A 16,407-nucleotide genomic window follows, 5' to 3' on the forward strand; every position below is an offset into this window, starting at 1 on the left:
CTCCACGCTAGGACACGCTGTCTCTCCACGCTAGGACACGCTGTCTCTCCACGCAAGGACACGCTGTCTCTCCACGCTAGGACACGCTGTCTCTCCACGCTAGGACACGCTGTCTCTCCACGCTAGGACACGCTGTCTCTCCACGCTAGGACACGCTGTCTCTCCACAGAAGGACAAAGTCACTGGTCTCTCTGCTTAGTTTTCTTACTTGAATAGACAAAGTTATGATAAGAGGAAGATCATCAAGACTAAAATGTATTTTCAATAAAAACATGACCCTAAAACACACTGATGCTCCTCTCTCCACAGGGTGTTCATATCTAACCTTCAGAAGGAAATTGAAAAGCAGACGGGACATCGCTCTTCCCGCAAGAGGAGGTCTGAATCCCAATATGACTATGAGGTGTACCACTCTCTGGAGGAGGTAGGTGGGAGACACACACACACATATACACACACACACACACTTTTCACCCCAAACCCACAGCTCTTTGCTGTTTATTTCGCTCGAGAAACCGGGAGTCTTTGAGATGTGTGCATTTGCATCCAGCTTCCTGAATATTGAATCTATGATCCCCATTGTCAGTATTCAAGCACATTTCATATCTTAAATCTCTATTGTGATACATCTTGAACCTTTTGAAGTGGGCAAAAAACATCCCTTTACATTCACCATCTGTATGTAGCATGGCCATACGTTCTCTACACACCATTCTAGAGAGGGGGAAATACTTTCCATCACCTGCGTCCAGGGCTGTTAGATTAAGGGTCTGTATTTCAGTGTGTTAGATTAAGGGTCTGTATGGTTCAGTGTGTTAGATTAAGGGTCTGTATGGTTCAGTGTGTTAGATTAAGGGTCTGTATAGTTCAGTGTGTTAGATTAAAGGGTCTGTATAGTTCAGTGTGTTAGATTAAGGGTCTGTATGGTTCAGTGTGTTAGATTAAGGGTCTGTATGGTTCAGTGTGTTAGATTAAGGGTCTGTATAGTTCAGTGTGTTAGATTAAGGGTCTGTATAGTTCAGTGTGTTAGATTAAGGATCTGTATAGTTCAGTGTGTTAGATTAAGGGTCTGTATAGTTCAGTGTGTTAGATTAAGGGTCTGTATAGTTCAGTGTGTTAGATTAAGGGTCTGTATGGTTCAGTGTGTTAGATTAAGGGTCTGTATAGTTCAGTGTGTTAGATTAAAGGAAAACATAGGGGTAACTGAGTGGGTGTGAAGACACATGGAAGGAATTGAATGGTTATATTACCACAGTGGGGACCTATGTGATATCAGCTCCAGTGTGTGTGTGTGTGTGTGTGTGTGTGTGTGTGTGTGTGTGTGTGTGTGTGTGTGTGTGTGTGTGTGCCTACAACAAAGATTTACTGCCGTGCTGCCTGGCGTGAAATGTGAAGGCCTACTGTTATAGGCTGGCCTATCCTGGTGCCTTGTTATCTGATAGGCTGGCCTATCCTGGTGCCTTGTTATCTGATAGGCTGGCCTATCCTGGTGTCTTGTTATCTGATAGGCTGGCCTATCCTGGTGCCTTGTTATCTGATAGCCTGGCTTACCCTGGTGCCTTGTTATCTGATAGGCTGGCCTATCCTGGTGCCTTGTTATCCTCATTCTAATGGCTAAATGACCATATCATTAGTCTTTTAGCTTTTTGAATTTCTCTACTCAGATCCAGAGTTGGATGTTTGAAATGAACAGGACCCATCCTCACCTGGTGGACATGTTCTCTATAGGGAGGTCATATGAAGGCAGACCCCTCTATATACTCCAGGTAGGTCACACACACACACACACACACACACACACACACACACACACACACACTATGTTGGTTAACTGACTGTTGTCCTGTTAGCTAGGAAAGAGGACACGGTCCTATGAGAAGGCCGTGTGGATAGACTGTGGGGTCCACGCCAGAGAGTGGATCGGACCAGCCTTCTGTCAGTGGTTTGTCAAAGAGGTAAGTTCCTTTTGTCTGCCTTGACAAGTCCTTGAGGGAAGCAGTGTCTGCTCTGCTGTGTTTTTACCTTGCTTTCTAATATGAGACTGACCAGTAGGACTGTGGTCCTGGAGGCTTGGAGCTGTGCACCTCTTACTTACTTACTGTAGGCAACATTGGAAATCACAGTGTTTTAACCTTTTTAAACCTGTGTTGCTCTGTAGTCAAATTAGTCCATACGTGAGCAGTTTCACAATCCAAATGATCTGAACAACACTTTGGTTGTTGAACGTCTCCAAAATAATAGCTGGGGAAGCTTCTGCCTGCCGTCTGTCTCTGGTGCCGTCTGTCTCTGGTGCCGTCTGTCTCTGGTGCCGTCTGCCTCTGGTGCCGTCTGTCTCTGGTGCCGTCTGTCTCTGGTGCCGTCTGCCTCTGGTGCCGTCTGTCTCTGGTGCCGTCTGCCTCTGGTGCCGTCTGCCTCTGGTGCCGTCTGTCTCTGGTGCCGTCTGTCTCTGGTGCCGTCTGTCTCTGGTGCCGTCTGTCTCTGGTGCCGTCTGTCTCTGGTGCCGTCTGTCTCTGGTGCCGTCTGCCTCTGGTGCCGTCTGCCTCTGGTGCCGTCTGTCTCTGGTGCCGTCTGTCTCTGGTGCCGTCTGTCTCTGGTGCCGTCTGTCTCTGGTGCCGTCTGTCTCTGGTGCCGTCTGTCTCTGGTGCCGTCTGTCTCTGGTGCCGTCTGTCTCTGGTGCCGTCTGTCTCTGGTGCCGTCTGTCTCTGGTGCCGTCTGCCTCTGGTGCCGTCTGCCTCTGGTGCCGTCTGCCTCTGGTGCCGTCTGCCTCTGGTGCCGTCTGTCTCTGGTGCCGTCTGCCTCTGGTGCCGTCTGTCTCTGGTGCCGTCTGCCTCTGGTGCCGTCTGTCTCTGGTGCCGTCTGTCTCTGGTGCCGTCTGCCTCTGGTGCCGTCTGCCTCTGGTGCCGTCTGCCTCTGGTGCCGTCTGTCTCTGGTGCCGTCTGTCTCTGGTGCCGTCTGCCTCTGGTGCCGTCTGTCTCTGGTGCCGTCTGTCTCTGGTGCCGTCTGTCTCTGGTGCCGTCTGTCTCTGGTGCCGTCTGTCTCTGGTGCCGTCTGCCTCTGGTGCCGTCTGCCTCTGGTGCCGTCTGCCTCTGGTGCCGTCTGTCTCTGGTGCCGTCTGTCTCTGGTGCCGTCTGCCTCTGGTGCCGTCTGCCTCTGGTGCCGTCTGTCTCTGGTGCTGAATCACTACTATATGCATTAGTCAAACTCTCTTGTCAACATAGTGAACATCTGTCAAATGTAGTTGCACAATGTTGTAGACATTTCAGAGGGCCTGTTCAAGATTAAAACAATGTGAAACATTGTGTAACCTTTGGCTCTTGAACACACCCCGGACGTTCAGTTGCATCCAATCACCACCAGCATGACTTATCAATATCCTCTGCAGTTAATTAGTGGAACTGTCATAACTACCACACACACACACACACCCCAACACACACACACCAACACACACCCCAACACACACACACACACACTCCCCAACACACACACACCCCAACACACACACACACACACACCCCAACACACACACACACACCCCAACACACACACACACACACACCCCAACACACACACACACACACACACACACACACACACACACACACTAACACAGACACACCCCAACACACACATACACATTTGTCTCTGTACTCTGTATATCCTGTCTCTGTTTGGAACCCTTCCAGCCATTTCAACAGAGAGCAGGGAGAGTGAAGCATCACACATGATTAGGTCAAATGGAATCATCCCAAACTAGCTTGAAATGCCAGACCTCTACTATAACATTGTTAGACCATAGCATGTCTAGCAGGGGATTATGTAACTCCAGATGAGTGTGTACAAGGAGGCTATTGAGAGACATTGAGAGTCTGTACAAGGACACACTTATGATGGAGAAGACCAATGTGCTGTGGAGGTCAGTAGCGTTAATATCTAACTTTGGCCACTTGGGGGCAGAGCTCTGTCTCTCTACAAGTCTACAAAATCAGATTAACCTTGGCCTGAGCCTGATTACCGTGAAGGTACAGTATTACCTCACCAACAATCTTCTTTCTCCAATCCTCCACTGGAGCCTGAGTCAATTAACACACTCCTGGGGTAACGTGTGTCTGTCTGTCTGTAGTAGTCCTCTACCTCAGTGAAACTGTTCAGTCACAGGTGTGTCTTATCATTGGCTAATCCTCTGCCATTACCCCCACTGGTCCCCTCATACAATTATTGTATAGACATAAAATGGAGTGTGACCACTCTTGGGATAGTTTGGGATTTTTATGTATCTGTGTCCAGTATGAAGGAACTTAGAGGTCTTTTTTATCCTAACCGACTTACAGTCATGTGTGCATTATTATTTTTTACCTATGGGTGGTCCCAGGAATCGAACCCACTATACTCTACCAACTGAGCTACAGGTGACCACTTACTGCCTACATTCTCCATTCCCACTCCACACTACCTTAGTACTATTAATTCTGAATTATTATTCACCAACTGGAAAGCATTCTGACTGATGTAATACACAGGTGATATAGCTAATGGTTCATTGTGATCATGTTACCTGTCATGGTATTATAAACCTGTTGTTGTTGTAGGCTCTGCATTCCTACCAGTATGACTCTGTGATGAGACGACTGATGAACCAGCTCAACTTCTACATCATGCCTGTCTTCAACGTTGACGGATATCACTTCAGCTGGACTACGGTAGCTACAAATACCCTTCTCTCTCTCTCCCTGCCCTAGCTAGCGTTTGACACAACCTATGTATTTAAGGAGACATGTTATTAATATCTTCATAGCTACTTTGTGTCACTGTATGCACCGTATTTGGATAGACTATGGTTGCCAGTGGTAATTCTTTTTGCCCCCAGGATCGTTTCTGGAGAAAAACCAGGTCCAAAAACGCCAAGTACCACTGCAGAGGTGTTGACGCCAACAGGAACTGGAAAGTCAAATGGTGTGGTGAGTTTATTTTTTAAACTATCCTGTATGGAGGCCCCAATAATGAAAGTATTTAAGAGACAGTGGTGTGTGTGTCTCTCCTCTCTCTGTCCTCTGGTTTTCCTTCCCATACTGTTGGGAGATGTTTCTCCTGGCGCTCTGCCTGCTTAATTAGTGTAAGCTGTGGATTAAATGTTTGTGTGGTGATGACACCACCCGTTTGATATGATTTTGGTGGTGCTGAGCTGGGGGTGGGGGGGGGGGGTCCTCTGGGGGGGTGGGCTGGTAATTCGTAACTCAGGAAGGGAGGTTGGTTTCATGTGTGATAATTGGAATCTGAAACGAGAAAGGATAGATATTTACAGCAAGAAAAGAGAAGTAGAGAAAGGGTAATATATAAGGGCGCAACAGGGTAATATAGAAAGAGCATGTGATACTAATTATCTCCAAGGTCTGTACAAGACACTGGCTGGTGTTAAAGATATTCTCACATGTAGCAGATATGGCTATAGGCCCTGAGTTTTTCCTGACCATGGGACCTAACCAGGAAAACTCTGGGCCCTTAAATCAAACCTGCTACATTGGATTATCCAGCTGCTGTAAATGCAGGCTAGAATACAATAAAAGATCCACTGCCTTGACCTTTAACCTGACCAGGAAAAACTCTTGGCCCTAGCTATAGCATGAAAAGAGGCCCTAATTATGAGAATAGGCAATAGGCAAATGGTTACTGAAGCATTTCTTTTTTTCTGGGAACCCATCATAGACTGTCAATGTTGGACAATACCAGGGGTAATTTACTGTCTAATTTGAATCCGTTAATTAATTTAGGATATTGTTTATCACGCTGTTTGAACTATACATAGACATGGCTCATTCCCTGTTGGATTTGCATATGCAAATGTTAATTAGACCCAGTGTTTTGAGGTGCTGCTTGTTGCTCACGGGCAAATCTCTTAGATCATGCTCAGTCTTGTCTGTCAGCCGGTTACACCAAGTTGAGATTCTCACATTTATTTTTGGATTATTCATTTACATAATTCAAGGAGACATACTGTAGTTGGAGGGTTTGAATATTTGTGGATAGAATACATGCATATTGAAAAGCGAATGAGAAAGAGAGGCCATTTTGTGAGTTACCATGTATAAAACAATTGTTCGCAGGCAACAGTGTGACAGTTGGTCCTAAGAACATTTTGAATTGATAACAAAATGTCAACAGGCTGTGTGGAATAAAAATATGTCCTGGTGTGTTTCTGATGCTGTACCTCCCATTTACCATGAACAGTTTGTCATCTAGCAGACGGCAGACACTCTCACCCAGAGCAACTTACTTTACACCAAATGCACTCAAATAAGGAAGCTGAAACAACCGCATCCTGACATTTTTGTGTATTGTATCCTCTGCAATTTTTGGTATATGTATCTGTTGCCTGGTGTAAAACGTTTATGTATTTTAAATTGTCACATAAAATCAAACCTAACCCAATACTAATATCCTATTAAAAAAAACCGTTTTGGGTATAATTCCAGTATAAACTTGTGTAACCTCTCTGTATGTACACCCTTTAATACTGTATGATCATACTAAGTAACAATACCTTCCCTGTTGTTCCCCCTACCAGAGGAGGGTGCATCCTCCCAGCCCTGTGATGACACGTACTGCGGACCCTTCCCCGAGTCCGAGCCGGAGGTCAAGGCGGTTGCCAAGTTCCTGCGGAAGCACAAGAAGCGTGTCAAGGCCTACATCTCCATCCACGCCTACGCCCAAATGTTGCTCTACCCCTACTCCTATAAATACGCCACCATCCCTAACTTCAACTGTGTGGTGAGAGACAGATCTGTGACCACAATCAATCAATGAATCAATGTTGTTCCAACACATATTGGAATGTAATAAATAATTGGAATGGAATGATTGATTAACCCCTCTTACAGGAGTCAGCTGCACACAATGCAGTGACTGCCCTGTACTCTGCCTATGGAGTGAGGTATAGATATGGACCTGCCTCCACCACACTGTGTGAGTTATACACACGCTCTACTTCCTGACATTACCTTACTTCAGCAGAACACTGGAAAACACTCCGAACACTTTGATCGCATAATATTAAGATCAAATATTAGAATTCCTCCCATACACATGTTTACCTGTGGTAAAATCCCCTCCTTGAATCCAAACTGTTTTATTTCATCTGACTCCAACAGATGTCAGCTCAGGCAGCTCCATGGACTGGGCCTATAGGAACGGGATCCCTTATGCCTTTGCCTTTGAACTGCGGGACACAGGCTACTTTGGCTTCCTGTTACCTGAAGCCCTGATCAACCCCACCTGCACTGAGACCATGAGAGCAGTGAAGACCATCTCATCAGGCCTACTGAAGAAGTGTGAGACAGGGATGCATCAGCTGGACAGGGAGAGATATCCATATCTCTGAGATATACAGACAATTTTCTCTGCATCTGCTAGCAAATATCTACGGGCAGTGGGTTATTGTGTCAAAAAGGGGTTATTGTGTCAAAAAGGATTATGCGAGCCTTAAGGGGATAGTCGGGATTTTATCTACTCACCTAGAGTGAGATTAAAATGTTTATGTATCTGCATGCAGTTTGAAAGAAGTTGCTAACTAGTTTTAGGGCAATTGCTAACTTGCTTTAGTGCAATGACTAAGTCTATGGGAACAGCTTGCATGCTAGCTGTTCCTATAGACTTCCAGTCATTTTGCTAATGTTAATTGGCATTGGCTCTTGAAATTATCTCTACCTTCCTTCATATTGGATACAGATACATAAAAATCCTGAGCTGTCCCTTCAATGTTTACCCAAGAGTGGTCACACTCCCTTTTACGTCTGTATCTTAGAGGCTATAATAGTGGTACTTGAAAATGACCTCAAACAATTATTTAGATGTCAGATGACATAACTTCGCCATGTACTATAATAACTAGACTATTTACAAAGCGTACAGCGGACATAAGCACTTGAATGCCATTTTCAAGAGACTGATATTGCATTTCACAGCACTTTTTTAAAACCAAGACTTTCTCCTGAATTTACTGTTTTCACCCTTCAAAACTTCACAATCTGGAGCACCATCAGCTAACTGCTAGATGTCTTCCAAATGTATTTTACATTAATTGTGGTAGAACATCAGCTTATTTAGCAAAGCAAATTTAGTTTCTATGGTACAAACAACAAGAATGCTATAGTATCATTAAAGGGATTGTTCACCCAAATTACAAAATTACATCTTTGTTTCCTTACCCTGTAAGCAGTCTATGGACAAGGTATGACAGCACTCGAAGTTTTGGTTTTGTTTAGCTGGCCACTGTTTTGAAATACTAACTTTTGTCCAATGCAAGTCAATGGTACATATATTAACATTTTCACTCTTCATGTCCAAGTCATCCTAAAGTATCAAAAATGTATTGTGTAACTCAATTAGGTTACTAACAGATCATTTGGACATGAAGCGTGAAAATGCTAATATGTGACTTGCAATAGATTTTTCCACTAATGCAAAAAAAGTTAGCATTTGAAACAGTGGCCAGTTATACAAAACCAAAGCATGGATTGCTGTTATACCTTGTCCATAGACTGCTTACTTGGTGAGAATGTGTCATTTGAGTGAACTTTTCCTTGAACAAACTGCCTTCAAATGGACTTTACATCTCTTTATGCTTTTCAGTTGCTGACTTATATAGTCAGTGGTAAAGGACAAGTTTATATCATCTTTTTAAAGCGGAAATGTTTACTTTTGATAGAAAGTGCCCAGGACATTTACTGAATTGTAATAAACGGTATTTCTTTTTTATGAGGTTGTCACATGTGGATACTTTCGTTGTCATTACTAACATTATACATATTTCAATAACATAATTTTACAGGAGTGTAATATCATGTGTAACAGTGATGCAACAGCATATGTTTTCAAGGGATGCAATGAAGCAAGTTTAAAAGGTCAAAAAAACATATTGGCTCAACCTCCTCCCAATCCTGTCTCTTGCAGTTTTATTTGAGAACTGTCTGCTATTGTTATTTCCATAGTAATGAGCAAGTGTCTGTTTTTCCCTGGAAGTCTAGCTTTGTTATTAATTCGTTCTAACAAGACGCAGCGTGGCGTGTTTCTGGGGCCCTGCAACTACACACTCATATACCACCCTGTTTAATCCAATCATTGTGTATTTGTGCAAACAGTTGCTGCCCACTCTCACAATTGACAAAGATTAATTTGGATCAATTACTGTTCCAATTTGATGTGGATGACAATGATGACTTGGCACCAGATGGATCAGAGTTAGGTTTCTTTCTACTTCTAAAGTTGTCGTTCTCCCTCACCCCGCCACCCCAAAACACTCTTGGTCACAACACTAAATCATTAACGAAGAAGGATCCTTGTACTGAATGTTTTGTCTGTCTCTTTGCTAGACATCCTGTGTGGGTGTGAGAGACTGCATGTGTGAGACTAGTAAGAATAGTGGGATTGTCCCTCTTGCCTACCACCTGGGTGTAAAGTGCTAGTTGTTGCTCTGGAAAAGCAACCGAGACACAGAGAGACGTTCATCTTCAAAATTGTCAGGTGATGTTCCAGTATTGACAGATTTAGAGGTGTCAGGGTTTTTCCATTCTAGGCTTAAATAAAGCACAAAATGCTTTGCTACCACCATATTATTTCTCTATTATATAATTTTTGAACTAAGACGCAAAATGTTAAGGTAAGAGTGCCACTTTCAATAGCAGCACTTTATGTGCCAGTGAGCAAAGCTTTTAGCTTCAATTGCGATCAGGTACTCTCTTCCATAGTGCCTCTTCCTTAGCTGACACTGCAGTTTTGGTTGCCTTTCACTTCTCAACAAGTAAACAACATCATGGCTCACTTTCAAGAGTGCAGCATCACCGTCCCTTTGGTGAAACGGCTTGATTGCAGGTACCAAACAAAGGAAAAAGCGTAGTATTTTGTAGTATTTTGTTCAAATCAAAAATCACATCAAATTTTATTGGTCACATACATGTGTTTAGCAGATGTTATTTTGGGTGTAGCAAAATGCTTGTACTTTTAGCTCCGTCAGTGCAGTAATATCTAACAACTACACAACATATACCCAATACACACAAATCTAGCAAAGGAATGGAATTAAGAATATAAAAATATATGGACGAGCAATGTCACAGCGGCATAGAATACGATACAGTAGAATAGTATAGAATACAGTATGTACATATGAGATGGGTAATGCAAGATATGTAGACATTATTAAAGTGACTAGTGGAACATTTATAAAAGTGGACAGTGATTTCAAGTCTATGTATCTAGGCAGCAGCCTCTATATGCTAGTGATGGCTGTTTAACAGTCTGATGGCCTTGAGATAGAAGCTGTTTTTCAGTCTCTTGGTCCCAGCGTTGATGCACCTGTACTGACCTCGCCTTCTGGATGATAGCGGCGTGAACAGGCAGTGGCTCAGGTGGTTGTTGTCCTTGATGATCTTTTTGGCCTTCCTGTGAAATTGGGTGCTGTAGGTATCCTGGAGGGCAGGTAGTTTTCCCCCGGTGATGTGTTGGGCAGACTGCACCATCCTCTGGAGAGCCCTGTGGTTGCGGGTGGTGCAGTTGCTGTACCAAGCGGTGATACAGCCTGACAGGATGCTCTCGATTGTGCATCTGTAAAAGTTTGTGAGGGTTTTAGGTGACAATCAAAATTTCTTCAGCCTCTTGAGGTTGAAGAGGCGCTGTTGCGCCTTCTTCACAACACTGTCTGCGTGAGTGGACCATTTCAGTTTGTCAGTGACGTGCACGCCGAGGAACTTCCAGCTTTCCACCATCTCCACTGTGGTCCCATCGATGTGGATGGGGGGGTGCTCCCTCTGCTGTTTCCTAAAGTCCACGAACATCTCCTTAGTTGTGTTGACGTTGAGTGAAAGTGTCACGTTCGTCGTAAAGATGGGACCAAGGCGCAGCGGGAATGTGAATACTCATCTTCTTTATTAAGAAGAAAACCAAAATAAACACTTGAACAAAACAACGACGAAGAAACAGTCCTGTGAGGCACACAGCTACACAATACGGAACAACTGCCCACAAAAACCCATGAAAAAACACCCCTACTAAATAGGACCTTCAATTAGAGGCAACAAGGAACAGCTGCCTCCAATTGAAGGTCAACCCAATAAACTAAACATAGAAATAGATAAACTAGAACTAACATAGAAATAGACTAACATAGAACATTAACCAAAAAACCCTGAAACTCATAAAACAAACACCCCCTGCCACGTCCTGATCAAACTACAATAACAAATAACCCCTTTACTGGTCAGGACGTGACAGTACCCCCCCCCCCCCCCCCCAAAGGTGCAGACCCCGGAGGCACCTCAAACAAAAAAAACACAAAAATAAAACCCCCCCAAAAAATCATCCCGCTGATGCGCGACTCTGGGAGCTCTGGACTGGAGGGCGACTCTGGCTGCGCCGGTTCCGGACTGGAGGGCGACTCTGGCTGCGCCGGTTCCGGACTGGAGGGCGACTCTGGCTGCGCCGTTTCCGGACTGTGGGCCGTCTCTGCAGGCTCCGGACTGTGGGCCGTCTCTGCAGGCTCCAGACTGTGGGCCATCTCCGCCGGTTCCGGACTGTGGGCCGTCTCCGCCGGTTCCGGACTGTGGGCCGTCTCCGTCGGTTCCGGACTGTGGGCCGTCTCCGTCGGTTCCGGACTGTGGGCCCTCTTTGCAGGCTCCGGACTGTAGGATGTCGCCGGAAGCACTATATGGGGAACTGTCGCCGGAAGCTCCAGACGGGGAACTGTCGCCGGAAGCTCCAGACGGGGAACTGTCGCCGGAAACTCCAGATGGGGAACTGTCGCCGGAAGCTCTAGACAGGGAACTGTCGCCGGAAGCTCTAGATGGGGAACTGTCGCCGGAAGCTCTGGACAGGGAACTGTCTCCGGAAGCTCTGGACTGGACAGGCGCACTACAGGCCTGGTGCGTGGGACTGGCTTTGGAGGCGCCAGACTTGTAACACGCACCTCAAGGCCAGTGCGAGGAGCAGGAGCAGGACGTACTGGACTGGGCTGACGCACTGGAGGCCTGGTGCGCGGGGCTGGTACTGGAGGTACCAGATTGGAGACACGCACCACAACGCTAGTGCGAGGAGCGGGAACAGGATGTACTGGACTGGGCTGACGCACTGGAAGCCTAGTGCGTGGTGCTGGCTTTGGAGGCGCCAGACTGGAGACACGCACCTCAAGGCTAGTGCGAGGAGCAGGAACTGGATACACAGGGCCATGAACAAGCACTGGAGATCTGGAGCGCACAGCCTGCACAACCCGTCCTGGCTGGGTGGTAACAGTAGCCCTGCACGGGCGGAGTGCTGGCACAGGGCGAATTGGGCTGTGCAGAGGCCTGATGGCTGCCGTGCGTAGAGCAGGCGTAGGGTAGCCTGGGCCTAGGAGATGTACTGGTGGCCAGATGTACTGCGCAGGCATACTCCTACCTGGCTGTATGCCCACTCTAGCACGGCACTTGCGAGGGGCTGGAATCGCTCGCACCGTACTGTGCGCGCGCATGGGTGAGATCGTGCGCACTTCCGCATAGACTGGCGCTCTTCTGATCCGCTGCTCCCCATAATAAGCATGGGGAGTTGGCTCAGGTCTATTGCCTGACCTAGCCACACTCCCCGTGTGCCCCCCCAAAATGTATTGGGGGTGCCTCTCGGGTTTGCCAATCGGCGCGTATAATGCCTCGTAACGGCGCCGCTCCACCTTGGCTGCCTCCAGCTCCTCCTTAGGGCGTCGGTATTCCCCAGCCTGGTACCATGGTCCTGCCCCGTCCAAAATCTCCTCCCATGTCCATGATTCCAGATACCTCTGCTGCTCCTTCCTCCGCTGCTTGGTCCATTGGTGGTGGGTAGTTCTGTCACGTTTGTCGTAAAGATGGGACCAAGGCGCAGCGGGAATGTGAATACTCATCTTCTTTATTAAGAAGAAAACCAAAATAAACACTTGAACAAAATAACGACGAAGAAACAGTCCTGTGAGGCACACAGCTACACAATACGGAACAACTACGCACAAAAACCCATGAAAAAACTCCCCTACTAAATAGGACCTTCAATTAGAGGCAACGAGGAACAGCTGCCTCCAATTGAAGGTCAACCCAATAAACTAAACATAGAAATAGAAAGACTAGAACTAACATAGAAATAGACTAACATAGAACATTAACCAAAAAAAATGAAACACATAAAACAAACACCCCCTGCCATGTCCTGACCAAACTACAATAACAAATAACCCCTTTACTGGTCAGGACGTGACAGAAAGGTTATTTTCCTGGCACCACACTCCCAGAGCCCTCACTTCATCCCTGTAGGCTGTCTCGTCATTGTTGGTAATCAAGCACAACTAGCTATTATGTTAGTTGTGCTTAGTTTAATGACTGTTTGTTAGATTAAACATCAATAACAACAAAAATACATTTTGTTTTCATTTTTTGTTTGTCCTGACTGATCATTTAGGGCCTTATGCAGGAAGTCTGATATGGGCCTCATTGTGCAGGTGTTTCTTCAGGATGGCTCCCACTGTGATATCAGATAGGTCCCCTCTCTGAATGGTCTGTCCAGGTAAGTGTCACCTCTGGTTGAGAGGACCCAGGGTTCTACAGACTGCCCTTTAGGTTTCCCAGTAGGAGGTTGTCTTTAACCCAGTATGCCTTAGTAAAGGTGTCACAACACATGACCATTGCCTAGATGTGTATGACCTTATAATGTGAAAAATGGCCTTACAGTTAAATGTTACAGAATGGAGACTCACAGGTTCTTGTCAAACTCTGCTGTTGACCTTATGTTTGATAGCCCCTTATTATATACATGAAATATTACCAGAAATAAACCCAATACTTACTAATCAATAGTCACAGTGGAAGCTTTAAGTTAAAAAAAGACTATCTAAATATCATGGCTCTTCAACAGTGATGTAAAGTAATGAAGTAAAAATAATTTAAAGTACTACTTAAGTCGTGTTGGGGGTATCTGTACTTTACTATATATTTTTTACAACTTTTTATTTTACTACACTACATTCCTAAAGAAAATAATGTACTTTGTATTTTCCCTGACCCCCAAAAGTATTTTGAATGCTTAGCAGGACAGGAAAACTGTCCAATTCACACACTTATCAAGAGAACATCCCTACTGCCTCTGATCTGGCAGAATCCCTAAACACATGCTTCATTTGTAAATGTTGTCTACATGTTGTATTGTGACCCAGGTTATACTTAAATTAAATAAAATAATACAATTGTGCCATCTGGTTTGATTAACATAGGCAATTTGAAATGATTTATAGTTGTACTTTTACTTTTGATACTTAAGTATATTTTTGCAATTACATTAACTTTTGATACTTAAGTATATTTAAAACAAAATACTTTTTGACTTTTACTCAAACAGTATTTTACTGGGTGACTTTCACTTTTACTTAAGTCATTTTCTATTAAGGTGTCTTTACTTTTTCTCAAGTATGAACGTAATATCATGATTAGGTATACTATATTTATTCAAAAGGAGACCATCGTGCGCTCCCAGAAGTTGCGTATAGTATTCATATACCATTCGCACACGCACAAACACACACACAGCTCTCTCTCTCTCCATTTCCGCTCCTTGAACCGCTGCCTGGATCATCCTGCTGCCTCACTGCGGCCAGTTTTAAAGTGCGTGACGTCGCTTCCTTTCAACATGGCGCAGCTAGGCAGGTTGCTAATGGAAATCTGAGGGATTTACCCCACCTTCTGTCTTTATTTATGTCTGTATGTTAGAGCAACTGCCGCTGTCATCTCGAACAGAATACATCGGTCTGAAACGGCTGCTGCCCCTTGGACAGGCTCCTCGCCCCAATTCTGGTGCGTCATGTATGAGGGCAAAAAGACGAAAAACATGTTTTTAACAAGAGCTTTGGAGAAGATCCTGGCCGACAAGGAGGTTAAAAAGTCTCATCATTCACAATTGCGCAAAGCCTGCGAGGTGGCACTTGGTAAGTTCTGGCATTAACACGATCTTAGGTTGTCATTGATTTGCCCACGTCATGCATCTCTGCTTATCCTGCTTGATAGGTTTTCGGCTGCTACAATGTCGCAAAAAATATTTTTAGAATCTGTTGGCAACATTGTAGAGCTAAATGGGTTAAATGGCTTTTCGCCCTACAATTTAGGTGTTATTCTGGTGAAGGATGGGATGTAAGTGTTGAATATACAACTATCGAGGTTGCGTTATAGGCTCTGAGATAATCATTGCTTAGTTACTATGTGAATACGGAAATGGTGCAAGTGACAGGGGTGGGTGCCTCCTTTGACATTTGCAAGCTGCTACACTAGTTTATTACGCATGTAACTGATAATTCAGCCCTTTTGAAATAAATAGACAGCTATTACCTGAAAGCAAACTGGCACTGTTATTATTACCAATGATACAACCTAATGGAACTGCATTTGTCTGAAAGTCGTAGCCTCTATAGCTACAATTCTTCCTCCGAGAAGAAGCTACCGACAATGTTCATTTCAAATGAATCATTCTTCATTAAATTGTTAGAACGATATGTGCAAATAATTTAGCCTCAACACTTTTTTACTTTTTCTGGTGGGATGTTCTGTGTCATACGAAGCATTGTCTGTCTGCTCTGCTCTGGAAATCCAGACTGCCCTGCGTGGCTGGAGAGGGAGTGGTGTTGAAAGAATGTAGCCTATCGCCTGGCAGTGAATGTTGGCAACTGTGGCATCTTTGGAGGCTGGATCTGCGTTTATGTCCAGGTCTGGGTTGTCCCCAAAAACACCTGCACCACAGCGGGCAAGTGGCAGGTACTTTTGGCCATGTAGTGTTTGTTGACACCTGCTCGTCGAACATCTTATTATAAAATCATGGGCATTAATATGGAGTTGGTCCCCTCTTGCTGCTATAACAGCCTCCACTCTTCTGGGAAGGCTTTCCACTAGATGTTGAAACATTGCTGCGGGGACTTGCTTCCATTCAGGCACAAGAATATTAGTGAGGTCGGCCACTGATGTTGGGCGATTAGGCCTGGCTCCCAGTTGGAGTTCCAATTCATCCCAGAGGTGTTCAATGGGGTTGAGGTCTGGACTCTGTGCAGGCCAGTCAAGTTCTTCCACACCGATTTCAACAAACCATTTCTGTATGGACCTCGCTTTGTGCACAGGGGCATTGTCATGCTGAAACAGTAAAGGGCCTTCCCCAAACTGTTGCCACAAAGTTGGAAACACAGAATCATCTAGAATGTCATTGTATGCTGTAGCGTTAAGATTTCCCTTCACTGGAAGTAAGGGGCCTAGCCCCAACCATGAAAAACAGCCCCAGACCATTATTCCTCCTCCAACAAACTTTACAGTTGGCACGATGTATTCGGGCAGGTAGCGTTCTCCTGACATCCTCCTAACCCAGATTCATCTGTCTGACTGCCAGATGGTGGAA

At 45.2% G+C, this 16,407-nt stretch overlaps 2 protein-coding genes across 3 annotated transcripts in view; both read left to right on the forward strand.

Annotated features, from left to right (window-relative positions):
* LOC115150820 (carboxypeptidase A6) overlaps positions 1 to 8,751 on the forward strand; it is a 38,611-nt gene extending 29,860 nt beyond the window's left edge. Inside the window, exons 4-11 of the mRNA XM_029694533.1 lie at positions 310 to 424; positions 1,665 to 1,766; positions 1,851 to 1,955; positions 4,590 to 4,700; positions 4,868 to 4,958; positions 6,563 to 6,765; positions 6,876 to 6,960; positions 7,146 to 8,751. Coding sequence (XP_029550393.1) covers positions 310 to 424; positions 1,665 to 1,766; positions 1,851 to 1,955; positions 4,590 to 4,700; positions 4,868 to 4,958; positions 6,563 to 6,765; positions 6,876 to 6,960; positions 7,146 to 7,375 — 1,042 coding nt within the window. The 3' untranslated portion in view covers positions 7,376 to 8,751. The remainder of the gene's footprint in view (positions 1 to 309; positions 425 to 1,664; positions 1,767 to 1,850; positions 1,956 to 4,589; positions 4,701 to 4,867; positions 4,959 to 6,562; positions 6,766 to 6,875; positions 6,961 to 7,145) is intronic.
* A 5,824-nt stretch (positions 8,752 to 14,575) lies between these two features.
* The window catches only part of LOC115150828 (brefeldin A-inhibited guanine nucleotide-exchange protein 1), a gene marked incomplete in the record, with an annotated part of 96,233 nt that continues 94,401 nt past the window's right edge, over positions 14,576 to 16,407 (forward strand). For both annotated transcript variants that reach the window (XM_029694546.1, XM_029694553.1), the window contains 1 exon segment: positions 14,576 to 14,959. In XM_029694546.1, coding sequence (XP_029550406.1) covers positions 14,836 to 14,959 — 124 coding nt within the window.

Source organism: Salmo trutta, chromosome 2, assembly GCF_901001165.1.
Source record: "Salmo trutta chromosome 2, fSalTru1.1, whole genome shotgun sequence".
Lineage (NCBI taxonomy): Eukaryota > Metazoa > Chordata > Actinopteri > Salmoniformes > Salmonidae > Salmo > Salmo trutta.